The sequence below is a fragment of the Cupressus sempervirens genome, chromosome 6 (genome assembly GCF_028749045.1).
Source record: "Cupressus sempervirens isolate cs-2001-9-10 chromosome 6, ASM2874904v1, whole genome shotgun sequence".
Taxonomy (NCBI): Eukaryota; Viridiplantae; Streptophyta; class Pinopsida; order Cupressales; family Cupressaceae; genus Cupressus; species Cupressus sempervirens.
Window position 1 is genome coordinate 346,810,057 of NC_143123.1, and position 13,642 is coordinate 346,823,698.

General features: G+C 34.8%; 1 protein-coding gene across 14 annotated transcripts in view; it reads right to left on the reverse strand.

Moving 5' to 3' along the window:
• Positions 1-1,429: 1,429 nt before the first annotated feature.
• Positions 1,430-13,642, reverse strand: part of POK (Vps52 / Sac2 family) — a 227,940-nt gene continuing 215,727 nt past the window's right edge. For all 14 annotated transcript variants that reach the window (XM_089788133.1, XM_089788132.1, XM_089788137.1 and 11 more), the window contains 6 exons: positions 6,920-6,970; positions 6,541-6,720; positions 5,676-5,810; positions 5,386-5,460; positions 2,183-2,240; positions 1,430-2,104 (listed from right to left, as the gene is read on the reverse strand). In XM_089788133.1, the coding sequence (XP_089644259.1) occupies positions 1,800-2,104; positions 2,183-2,240; positions 5,386-5,460; positions 5,676-5,810; positions 6,541-6,720; positions 6,920-6,970 (804 nt within the window). In that variant the 3' untranslated portion in view covers positions 1,430-1,799. The remainder of the gene's footprint in view (positions 2,105-2,182; positions 2,241-5,385; positions 5,461-5,675; positions 5,811-6,540; positions 6,721-6,919; positions 6,971-13,642) is intronic.

Consider the following 13,642-nt stretch of genomic DNA (forward strand, 5'->3'; position numbering starts at 1 on the left):
GTTGTGGAAAAGTTAAGTTATTCATCTTACGTAGATGAATGAAAGAAGACGATTCATGGTGAAACTTTATGTTCGCACCTTTTGGTACTTGTTGATTGCAATTAACAACACAATGTTAGTTTGAATTCATTACAAAGCGCCTAACCTCAACTGCTTTATGTTCATTGATTCACATGTTTTATCATTTTGATGTGTACAAGCAATTTGAAAATCATCCACATTGCCTTAGAAGATAACATCTTCTCTTGTGTGGTTGTTTCAGTTGGTAAAGCAAAGATTGGTTTAGTTTCACCACATCATATATAGTCTCTTGTGTTGGTAGAATTAGGAGTATCTTAGACTCACAAACCCAATACTTTTTATACTTTGTTTTATTAGTAGTTGAAGAGCTCAATTTACCAGATCATTCACATTTAGGAAGTTGATATCACATTGACTAAATAGTTCAAGTCCCTGAGTGGTTACCAACAAATTACACCGCATTCACCTAGTTATATCCAATAAAAAGTTGTCAGTTCATTGTACAAACCTTGGGGATGCCTTATTTAATCACAAAATGGACATATTATTTAACATACAAAGTTTCCTTGTTCAATAGAGGACATTATACTTAGTACTTTATTCTACATGTTGCAATGGGCACAAAATTCATGTCAACAGGTAAGACTAAGCAATTGACATCCAACACGTATACATTTGTGAGTTCGTTCTATGAGGCTTAGTTGAACTTGTAAATTGTTCTACTATGACAAAGATTATTTTCATATAACCTCTTGCTTTTGATTGCTTTCAAACACTGCAAAGTTTACTTGGTGTTCTACCTTAATATTTTATGAGGGAGAAGTGATATAGCTAATGAATATTTTTAATTTCTTGTTTTCTTACATTGTTGATTATTGGAGAGAATAGAAGATATTGAATGTTGCTAATAAATCAGCTTATGTTAGAAGACAATTTTCAAAATTAATTGTTAGTTGTTGATTAGTTAGTTGAGTGGATGGATTCATGTCCTATTGCATAAATGTGTTTGATCGATGATGGATTTTTATGTATCCTTCAATTATCATTAGAAATTTGTTTGTACCTATTTTGATAGCTTCGCCTTCAGTCAAGCATGTGTAGCCCAATTGTTAAAATTTAATGAAGTAATTTTTTCCCAAGTTATTTGTAAATAATTGAATCTTAATTAATGAGCCATTAAACAAAAGCACCTTGAAGTTTATCTTGATTACTGTATAAGTGAAAAAAAATAGACTTTACAGACTGATGAAAGGGTAGAAATACCATACAGGGGCAAATTGCTCCTATAAATGATCGACAGTAGATCTGGCTGCAGTTGGTTGAAATTCAAATCCAAGAACAATATAAGCTGAGGAGCTTTTGGCAATGCGGAGATGTATATTATGATAACAAAACATTATGGAAAAAATTTAAAACAAATCCTCCATCTTCCGGAATTGGAAGTGAAATTTCTATTCCAGTGATTTTACAAAACCAACAATTACAATAGTACTAGACAGTGGAGAAACTGTATAGCACTAGTATCAAAGAAGAATGATATGTAATTTCTGACAAAATGAACTTCACAAAGAACATAATTTTAACATTGTTTAAATGGTTATGCTGGAACAAGAACATATTGCTGATCCGATGCAATCAGCTTAATCAAAAGAGATTTCATATAATCAAGGAAACTCAACCATGGAGCTTTAAACTCTAGCAACATTAATGTTAGAACAAATGATATGAATTAGTACAAAGGAAACATCTGTTTAGTCGAGGGAATGGTGCTCAACAGATCAAAATGTTCTAGAGTATTTCTTTATTTCATACATAATGGAGGAGATTGACACAAGTTCTTTGTTCAGAGCTGAGCTCCCTCCTATTCGCTTTATGCAATCTGAAAGTCTGGTGTAGTATAGTAACAACTGGGTCAGTGCAGCTTTCAAGATCTCCATACCACAAAGAAAATTACTGAAAGATGTGATTACATCTCTATGCATAAGTTCAATGGTTCCTTTCCAGCGGCTAGCGAAGTCTTTAACAAGAGGTTCTACTTCCTCAACTATCACAGGCCTTTCAGAAGTAGAACTGGCTTCTTCGCCTGCCACTAACACCTGTTAATCGATTGTTCCTTTTGTTATTTGAAACAAGACTATTGAGAAATACATAATATGCATACCAGCTCTTGTCTTTACAAATCGAATCAAATCTTTGAAGTGCTCCAGCAATAGTTCTTCCTGCAAGGAGAAAGCATTCAAAGTGAAACCAAACTCATTTATAACTGCCTATTAATGGATAAAAAGTAATTATTAAGTTTTAATGGATTTATGGGTCATTTCATCATTAACAACATAAATGATTTACATTGAGTTTATTAGCCTCTACATTGATTTACTCTTCAACACAAACCCTCTCATTTCATAGGAGAGAAAATCAATTGTCTCTCGGTTCCATATGGAAGATCCCAATCTCCAGAAAGAATGTGATCTTCCTTATCTTGAATTTTGGTGTAGTATAGAAGATAATGAAAAATGACGATGAAAATCATACATAATACATGAATACACATACTATTACCTAAAAAATTTAGACATAAAAAAGAAACTGCAATGCAAATATGCTTTGTGCCTCTGGAACAAGTTGTACATAGTGGAGCATGTTTAGAATGGTGTACATAGACGTGCAAAAAATCATCTTCACAATAACGTATAATGTGTAGATGGTTGAAAGGTAGTGAAAACTACTGCCCAGAAGCTGTCTCCCTTAACTATTAACTATTTGAAGTAATTAAATTGAATTCTATCATAGGTCTGTTGGCACGTCTCTGCATTGTTGACATTTTGCATTTTTTATTCATTAATCTAGATTTGCTTCGAAATTTTCCCTTTTTTATTGAGTCAGTGTTATCCTTCCCTCTAAAATTTGAACCCCTGTTTAGTGTAAATAACATGAACTATGCTGCACCAAGCTGCGCACAAAATTAAGTGATCTGGTTGTTTTTGGAGTTCTCTACGTTTTTTGGCTCGATACTGCTGTTGGCCTAAGTGGCCTTATGTTTTAAATGTTTTAATGTTACTCTTTAAGACTGATGGTAGCTCCATGCTACTGGTTGGGCTGGCCCTGGTTTGGGATAGTAGGACTAAGTTTAGTTGTACTAGTTATTACAGTAAGATTGTTAGTATGGATAATATGTTTAGTTCTGATTGCTATAGTCTGAATGGTTTTGATATTGCTAGTGAGCTGTTAATGCGCTATTAACATGCTCCTGTTTCTCTCTCACTGTTAGCCTTCTTGGCTGGTTGTAACATGGACAGCACCCTAGTTTTTGCTGCTTCTTAATATATAAAAATAGACTGCTATTTAAAGTATTTTTGAGTTTATGAATTTTTAAAATGCTTGGGTATCTTTGTATGAGACATCATGATGCATTACATGTTTGTTGGAAGGGGTAGACACTTCATAGCCTAATTATTCTCCTTTACACAATGAATAATATTTAGCAAGTCATTTTTTTTGGTATATCAGGATATGAGGGAAATATTGATCTTATAGATCTTACGAATTGAATTCCATAATTGCCAAGTTAAATATTTAGTTTATGAGAGATCAAGGAAGAATTCAATGTGTTTTAAACATGACTAAAATTTATGTGTCGGTATACCCAGTGTCAGATGCTTTTCATAAGAGTACTTAACAACTGAAATGATTGTAATAATGTCATGTGGTGTAGTGTTGGGTCCATATATGACAATAGAAGGAGATGAAGAGAATAAATAAGAGATTTAATATCCATAAGGCCAAATTTGGGATAGAAGACCTTACCATTCTAGCTGTTTAACTTGCTGACACTGCTAAAAAGCTTGATAATGAGCTCCTCTATTATCCAAACCTTCTTTTCTTCAACCAAATCCATAATTGCATATATATGATAGTTTAATGGTGGTTGGTAGTCAAATTATATATATAAAATTTGACTACCAACCACTATTAGACTATCATCTAGTGGGTCCATTTAGGACCTCAGTGAGTACTTACACCAAGTCTACACCATGGATGTGAATATTTGGTTGTGCTGAGTGGCAAATTTATATGTGAGTTGGACATTCAGCAAAAATACTTAATGGGTCCTACAAGAACTCAGCAAGTTCTAAAACCATGATTAAATATGATATATTTGCACTGCCAACCACCATCAAAATATCATCTGGTTGGTCCATGTAGGAACTCACTGAGTACTTGCAGCAAGTTTTCTGTGGATATGAAATTCAGTTGTGCTGAGTGGAAAATTCAGATGTGAGTTAGACATTCAGTAAAAATACTTACAAGTCCTGCAAGAACTCTGCAAATTTAAAATCATGATTATATATATAATATTTGCACAACCAATTGCCATTCGCCATCAAACTATCATCTGGCAGATCCATGTAGGAACTCACTGAATACTTGCAGAAAGTTTGCACCGTGGGTGCAAAAATTCAGTTGTGCTCAGTTGCAAATTCAGATGTGAGTTAGACATTCAGAAAAAATACTAATGAGTTCTCGCAGCAAGTTCTAAATCAATGATTCTATATATTAGATTTGTACTATCAACCACCGTCCCCCACCATACCCAAATTGTAGTCCATTCACCATTATTGAAAAAATGTCCTTCGATCCCTTCAACCCACCATTTCAAGTCTCCATGAAACATAGACAGACATACAAACACACCTTACTCAAAACTTGATATCCTAATCTTTAAGAATCACTAGCGAATTTTTAATAAAGTTCAAAGAGCATGAGTGGTATACGATAATGACATGATCCCCTAATAAAAATTTAGGTTTGATCTCTATCTCATCAAATGAACATTAGCATAGAATAGAGGTTAAGTGACAAAATGTCAAGGTCCACGTGATTTCAATTATATCAAATAATTTTTTTTTGTTGATGGAAACTTCAGCCATCAGTAGTATTTGACATACATAGAAACATAAACTCAGGAAATTAGCAGAGAGTTCTCTGTAAAATAGATTCCATATTTCAGTATTCTTGATTTTAGTTAGAGCATTGGGATTACTGGATGTTGGTCATTCCATACAGTTTATCTTGGAACAGGAATGGATTCAAAGATTGGAAACTCCAAGTACTAACTTTTAATGCTAATGGCTGAAACAAAGGATGCTGGTACTCTAAGTAGTGTTTGTCATGTGCTCTCTTTTGAACATCAGGGCTTGTTTCTCTGCTCTCTATCGCCCATCTAGTTTTGTACTATTTCTTTTGAAATCCAGAATAGATAGCTCTTATACAAAGCACAAGTTTGAAATAAGACTTTATCAAACAGAGTGGTTTCTTGTTAAAGCATTTAAGAAAGCAGTTACAATATAGTGAAAGACATCACACCACAAACACTGTTGTGTTGCTTCTGAGCAATTCTTCAAACTGCAACTGAGTCTTTCCTCCTTCTGTGCCAGCTTCCTACAGAAGACAATTTTCATTTCATTAATAAATATGTCATAATAAACATAATATGTCTGATCCTTTTAATTAACAATTTAACACCATAAATGGAAGGTTCATATGGTCTTGGTTGAGAATGCCTAAATTTGATTGTTACATCTAGTTACAGTTTAATATATGAATGCATAACACTACTATTCATGAATAAATAAGCTAGTACACAGAATCTATACCTTTAACACAGCTAGAACCATGTCATAGTTATTAATAAGAAATATTGTTTGCTGCTTTGGTTTGCCGAACATGCGAGCAAGCTTTACTAAAAGGTCATCCACAGCCACACGTAGGCGATCCAAATTCAATTCAAGCTATACATTATACCAAAATTACAAGTTAAAGAAGTCGAGCAAAGAATTCAAAATTTAGTTTATTTCTATACCTCTAAACAGAAGCATATTCACTATATTCAAATCATTATGTCAATTTCGACAAAAGTAAATAGAAAAACTTTGAAAATGATTATGGATAAACACAAACAAAAAAATTGCAAGAAGTAAAAAACAGACGAAAGATCCTGTTGCTAAGAAAATTATATTAACTGATTCATACATTCGCACTGATTATATAAACATGGAAAATACTATTTAAATCATGTATACTCAAAAAAAAATTCCTCACATTATAAATAAATTGTTCTACGAGATTAACAACCTCGGTATATTAGCATTGTTTTTCATCATACAGACATTTTAAATGACAAAAAAACTGTACTCGTAGGAAAAACTCAAAGTTTCCATCCTTTGGGGAGAGGGATGTGTTTTGGAGATGGCTCCCCAAAAATGTCAGAGGGATGACACAGAAGATGCATTTCCCAAACAGATCTTTAGGGAGAAGTTACTATAATTCCAGATGATTTCATGATATTAAATATCTAGCTTCTCAATATCGTAATCATCCCTCCATGGGGATTACCATGAACCTTCCAATAAATCTTGAAAGCCATCTGTAAGTTTCATCGATGTGGTTACCAATGGTAAGTATTGTCACATATTCCTGACTACAAAGATTCTTTCCTTATAAAGTAATGACCACACTAACCTGGCCATCTCCATAATCAACATTGAGCTGAAGAAGTGAAGCAGTAAATTCAGCATAACGTCGCATCACATAGTGGGGATGAACATCATCTTCCCATAATGTCCGCACGTTTGCATTACGCAAACTACTTAGATGCATGTCAAAAACCATTTTGAAACGTGGCCACAAAGAAATATTAACCTGCACCACAGCTCGCTTATTAGTAATTACAGATAGTTGACAAACATGGACCTAATAGAATCCAAGAATCTTTTTGCAGATTGTTTATTAGTCCCTTGGTTCAAATTTACTAGCCAAGTGTATGATTTGTCTTAAAACCAATTGCATATGATTAGCAAAACATTAGAGCATGTTTTCTGAATATAAGAACAGTGACAACCTTGTCCAGAAATGAATCCAAACATGGAATTCGGCGCCTTGACATTATTAGCTGACAAAAAAAACAGCACAAACACATCTGTAAGAGTCTAATATCAGTGATTATAAATAGTGTAACAAGAAAAACATTCTGCTCAGAATATCTGACTAGGCATGCTGTAGATAGACAAAAACATGTCTCAAAAACGGAATCAAATTCATATCACAAGCCTTCTATATATATATATATATATATGCACAATGAGTGACTAGAATTGTTAAAAGTGTGAATGCTTAGAAGTATTTGACCTTTAACGAGGACCTATTGCCTAACAAGTTAAAGCCCACACACATATTTACACAGACCAACCCCCCTACCCCCCGCCACACACACATATTCAGCCATTGAGTGGAAAGATGGAAGATGCTTCCAACGGTGATTTATTATATTGCAGAATCATCAGCTTCCAATACATTTCATCACAGAAATATATTAGATCCAAATTATCCTGTTGAATTTTGGCCTGTCATATTAATATATATGGGAATTCGTCAGGAAAAAACCATAAATCATTCTAGCTATTTTTTTCTGTACAAATGTTTAATGTCAAACCACACACTTTCTTGAACAAATTTGTAAGACAACAGAAAGTGCATCTTGTAGTATTATTATTTTTACATTCTTTCTATATGGAATTATATGAAATAAAGAGGTTACAATATGACGACACAAGAGCTAGAAATAAACCTTCTAAACAAAATGAGAATCTACTAAACTACCAGAACTCTGGACCACAAGATCAAAATTAGAGCAATGTTCCCAAAAAATTGATATCTTTGAGTCATAGGTTAGCATACTTAGGCGATTTCATCAAATATCATATCATAATAACAAAGTTAAAGAGCAAGATATTAAATAGAATTAAGAATTACCAACAATACCCTTGATTGTAACCACCTGCAATTACATCTTTTCATTTTACATGTGTTGGGTGGATATTTTGCAAATCACAATTGTACGAGCTCCCTTGCAAAATAGGGTTACCAGCCACAGTGTGTGAGACAAAGTCTCTCCTACCTTAAAGGGAAGGCTCCCACTTCTCATTGTTTCTTGGCTCAACTCAAGGTAAGCAAGAAGTTTAGAGGTTCTTTGAAAGGGATACTAATATTATTGCCTCTTGTTTTAGGAAAGAATCCACTTACTTGCAGAGGGGGTACTAGGCAATATTGACCTCCTAACTACAATATCAATAAACTCCCACCAACTCACAGGCTGATTGAAAATGTACCGGCTTAGATCTATGTCTATTTTAATATACTATAAGAACAACAATGAAGCCCATAGACTCCTATGCAATTCTTCAAAAGTAAATCTCTACTATTGGGGTGCAGACTTCTAGAAGTAGATGATTTCTAAACTATAATCCTAAAGGTTATTTCAATTCACTAACATGAAAGTAACTTAATTGTAACAACTTCCATGAATATAAGATAGCAATGCAAACTACAGTCATAGCTTCTAGTTTGTATCACAACAATTACTTCTAGTCATGGCTTCGAATTCAATTGCTTCTCGTACTCACTATTGCTCTAATACACATACAAGATTAACATGAATTAAAGATAGTAAACACATTGCAGTTACAACTTCCAATTTGATCCACCACAATTGCTTCGAGACTCGGCTTTGAAAGAAATTGCTCTTTATATTCAGTTTTGTTTCAAATTTTTACTACAAAATTAACTGTGCTTGCACAAATTTGGTAGAGCTCTCTTGCATATAAAAAAGATGATTATTTACAATGAAGGGCACTCCCTTATATAGGCAAAGGAATTAGAGAAAAATGGAGAAAAGGTGGGAGGAAATCAACCACCTTGACTAAATCAAACTAAGAGAGAAAATTTATTGAATTACATGACTGAAGGTACGTGTAATTGGGTTACATGCACATAGATTACATGCAACCTATCTTATGAAACTACAAAGCTGAAAAACATGTAAACAAGCTTGAAGAAAAAGTTGGAAAAATGTTGAATCAATCTTTACAGATTGTCAACAAAAGTCTTGTATTTTGGGATGCAATCACGAAGCATTGGAGGATCTGGGATTCCTATCTTCTGTGATTTTGCATTAACCTTGACTATAGTGGTGTGACACTTCTTGATAATATAGTAGTTTTCTACAATGGACTCCCATAGGTGTTTTTTTGAAAACTTAAGTTGAGAGCTTGTTCATCACTTCTACTTTGAAATTATTTGACTTCAAATTTGGCATTGGCCCTATTGGTGAATTCTGAAGTCATGTCTTCCTTTGTCACCAAATTGTCATCCTCAGTGAGCACCATACAACCCATTTTCTTTAGAACATTCATGACTTTGATTTCCATAGTATTGCAGCTTTTAAGGGCTTCTTGTACCTCTAACACCAATTTTTCCAATGCTTGCACCTTATGACCCATGAGCCCTTGGTATTCGTAGAACATTTTCGTAGATGAAATGATGTCATATATGACCAAGACATCCAAATCAGTTTCCAGCACTTTGTCCCATGTCCTCAAATCTTCCTTCAAGGCTTTTAGTTCTTGATTGAAGGAAGAAGAATATCATTGAGCCTTTCTTCAATACTCCTGAGACGTTCAAGAACTTTGAGCACATCCTTTATAGATTGAACTCCCTTTGTGATGATTTGTTCAAACCAAGCCTTTGTCGCTTCTGCTCTCTGATTTGCCTATTATGAATGTGATGTGACGACAATGGATTGTGAAGCTTGTTGGCAAATAATCTCATGAAGGCAAGCATTCTCCAACTTTAGTTGGGTTTTCTTCTCCCAAAGTTCATCGTTCCTTCTAGACAAGGTAGAAACTACATCTTATGCATCCTGTTGGCATCCCACCCATAACTGCCTTCCAAGTTCAATTTTTGTAAAAAGAAAGATGAAGCTCTTCAAACAACATGTCTACTAAAGGTTCTGCAATTTCAGCATATTTTGTTGTCTTAGAATCAACAAGGATTTGTGAGACTACTTTTACCTAGCATATTGAGAGTTTAGATTTGTTCTTCTTTGAAGGAAGATCATTTGGAGGCAGTTCGATCTTTATCTTCACAGTAATATTGCCCAACCATGATCGCAAGCTGAAATCTTCTTTTGTTGAGACTGGGATGGTGTCTATAGCAAACCATTGATCCTGATTGTATCTTTGTCATCAGAGTGCATGCCTTTGTTTGTATGGCTAGAACCATGGGTGTTCTATGTGATGACAATGACATGAACACTTTGAATCCTGTAGCCAAAGTATCAAGTTGGGAAACTTGTTCCCCTTGTAGAGCCAAAAAAGAAGAGAAAGCTTCAAAAACTTTCTCGTAATTGTCACATTGTTCCGTTGTGAGAACATAAGGAGCCGCAGAAGAAATAGGTAATGTTGAAGTATTCACTTCGGAAATAAAAAAGGTAGGTGTGAATACTATAGAGAAAGAATCTACATCAATATATTTTACAGCCAAGAATGGTTCATCTATGATGGATGGTTCTTGGTGTTTTGGCCGATGTGAGGGAGAAATGATCACTAATTCTTCATCTTCTAATTTATGCGCTTTGAGAGGAGCTAGAGAAGAATGTGATTTAAGAATGACAACCTTTTCTCCCTTGAATTTCAGTTTGAAACCCTTATCCAGTGATGAAGTGGATGAACCATCTTTTTTCTTACCCTCAACCTGGGATATCCTACGTATTGGTCCAAAATGACTACAATCTACCCTGACTTTCAACTTGATTCTCTTTAGATTCCTTTCTTTCAACCACAAATTGGTGTTCATCAAGATGGCTTGAAATCTATCAAAAATAGAAGCTGATTCTTTTTGCTGCCACACAGTAGGAATAGGAAGAAGCTTCTCAATTTGACTATTGTGAATTACAATCATGTCATCATCCTCAACCCCTTCTGGAATAGGGACTAAGTTGAGATCGATGATGTGCTGCAAAGTGAGCTGGCAATAGTCCATTTTTGCCACATCTACCTCACTCTGAAGATCTATCCAGACATCATGCAGTGAACATGGGTGAATGCCCTCTTCCTCCTAGAATTCATGCCTCTGAAATCAAAGACCGCCCTAGATTTGAACTTCTTCAATGTAATTAGCTTAAGTTTGGATTCCATAGACTTGGCTTTGTACACCGTAGTTAAGGAATGCTTGCATATTTGAAGAGGATTAGTGGAGAAAATCCCAAACATTGGCTTGTGTTTACTGATTTGGTATGTCTGCACTGCCATGAGTTGTCTTGCCAATTCTAAGAGGATTATCTTATCAGTGGGATACCTCGGTAAGGTCTACAACTCTCCTTCAAAGTAACCAACTCCAATGTAGGTGAAAGTTGGAAATTGTAGAAACAACCATCCATAATGACTTGCCTTTTCCCATGTTTCATCTGACACCCACTTCGTTGCCAACTCCTTGTCAATACGACACTTGAAATGCCCATAGAATGCATCTCGTACCCTTCTATAATGGTACCTGATCTATGTAAGAGTGAGGTGCTCATAATAACTCCAGATAGGAACTAGAGCTTTGTCTCCCTTGGCAGAGTCCTGAAAAATGTCCCCATAGTTGCAGCAATGTAAACCAAATAAGAATTCATGTAGAATGAGAGAGAGCTCTTCACATGAACCAAATGTTCACATATCATTGTACTTATGATATCCCTCCAATAGATGGGTTCTCTCCTTTCAAGAATATGAAATATAAACTTATACATCCATGGCTCATAGTTATTGGATTCTTTTAGGCCAAAAACTTTGCTCAGAAGAGTGATTAAGTCATTGACTTCTTGGGAGAAATCAGATTTGTGTATTGACTTAGGCCATCTAGAGAAATTTTCTCTTGTTGATAAACCACTTGTCGTTAGCATACCTGAGATAATTATTCTTTTTCTCATTCCACAGTTGCAAGGATTTTTCTTTAGTCAGATCTATACACTCTAGACTTTCAAGAACCTTGAAGATCTTTTCAATCACATCCAGATGCAATCTGAAAACCTTCCCATCTGCATCTTTAAGCGTTCCTGATTTGGCATCAAAATGGTTTGCACATTCCCATACGAACTTCAGTTGGCACAGGGAAGGTAGACCAAGTGAATGTTTCTTCTCTTGATCCGCAACATGTCTTGTTGGGAAAACGTTTCAATCCTTTGTAAGGAATTTTCCATATCAACATGACCAATCTTTGTGTCTATGATCTCATCAAAGGAAGACGAAACCTGTGATGGAAAACTATATGCTAGTTCTTTTTCATATTGGTATTTCATTTTTCCCTTGCCTTTTGAAGATGTGGATTTCTCAGACATATCTTGAGCTGCAACATGAAAGTTCCAAAGAGTGAAAATATCATTTGATAGGATTGGATCCATGAAAGCTTTGGGATTTTAGTCAAAATGACGGATCTATGAAGGATGAGCGTTCAAAGTATGATTTAGATACTTATTGAATACTTTGGAAGGCTGGAAATGATTGAAACAGCTTGTATTTTGGGCAATAATGGCCAAAATTGGGTTTCACAAGGTGGATTGCATGGAGGCAAAATAGGGCTTTTGTTTATTAATGGCTCAGAAAGAATGTTGGGGAAATATGGATGAGAGTTTTGAGTTATACACATGAGCTTTTCTCCCAAAATCAGGTTTTAGAGATGCATTTACATGTCGTAAAAGCTCATTATTTTTTACCTTGTATAAATATACAATCAGGTTTTAGAAGTTTGATTACATATTTGGGAATGTGGAATTTGCATGAATTTTGGTGATGGATTAAATATGGAAGATGAAAGTAGGAAGGATACTTGCATTCTTTCGGTGAAAATTCCAACTTTTCTTCTCAAACAAACTAAAGATAAACAATAACAAGCAACCAAAGTACATACAAAAACCAAAAATGAAAATGAAGAACATACCTCTTGCCTTGACTTGATTTGATAAGTTTCAACATTACAATCTTGCATGCAAATTCATTTTTTATTTGAAGAACCTTTTGCATTTGCAAGGAATGAGAGTTTTAAACTTATTAAATAAGATGGAACAAAAATCCAGGGCTGTACCCAAACAAATGGAAGACAGAGAGAAAAAGAATGCAACAAATAAGCAACATGATCAAGAAATGCAATTAAAACTGAAATCTTACACTTACTTGGAGAGAAAAGAGTAAAACTTGGAGCAAGAAGAAATTGGAGTGCAACTCTCTTCTCCAAAATCAGGTTTCAGAGATGTGTTTGCATGTGTAGATCAAATGCGTTGAAAAATTCAAACTCCAGCTCTAAATCGTGGTTTCCAAGTGAAAATGCATGTGTTGAATGACGTAAATGATGTTGCAAATGCCTTCTCAAATGCAGACCGCACTTCCCCAAATGTTTTGCTCATTTTGAAATGTCTTCTCAAAGTAAAACAGGATTTGGAGGTGCAAACACATATGCATATATGATGTAAATGTTTACACCAAATCCTCCTCCTTCCCAACATCTAAGAAAATTGGGGTTTAACAAGTGCTTTGCACATACACGATGGAAATCTTGATTCAAAACGTGCTTTCCTAGCCTTCTTGCATGTAGCATTTTTGCATCAAACAACCAATTTGGGGTTTAGAAGAATAAATGCATATGTTAAGGATGATATAAATGTTCACACCAAAACTTTTTGCCTTAAATTGTGTTTTAGAAGGCCATTTACATGCTACGTTTTAATTCAAATGCCCAAATCGGGGTTTGT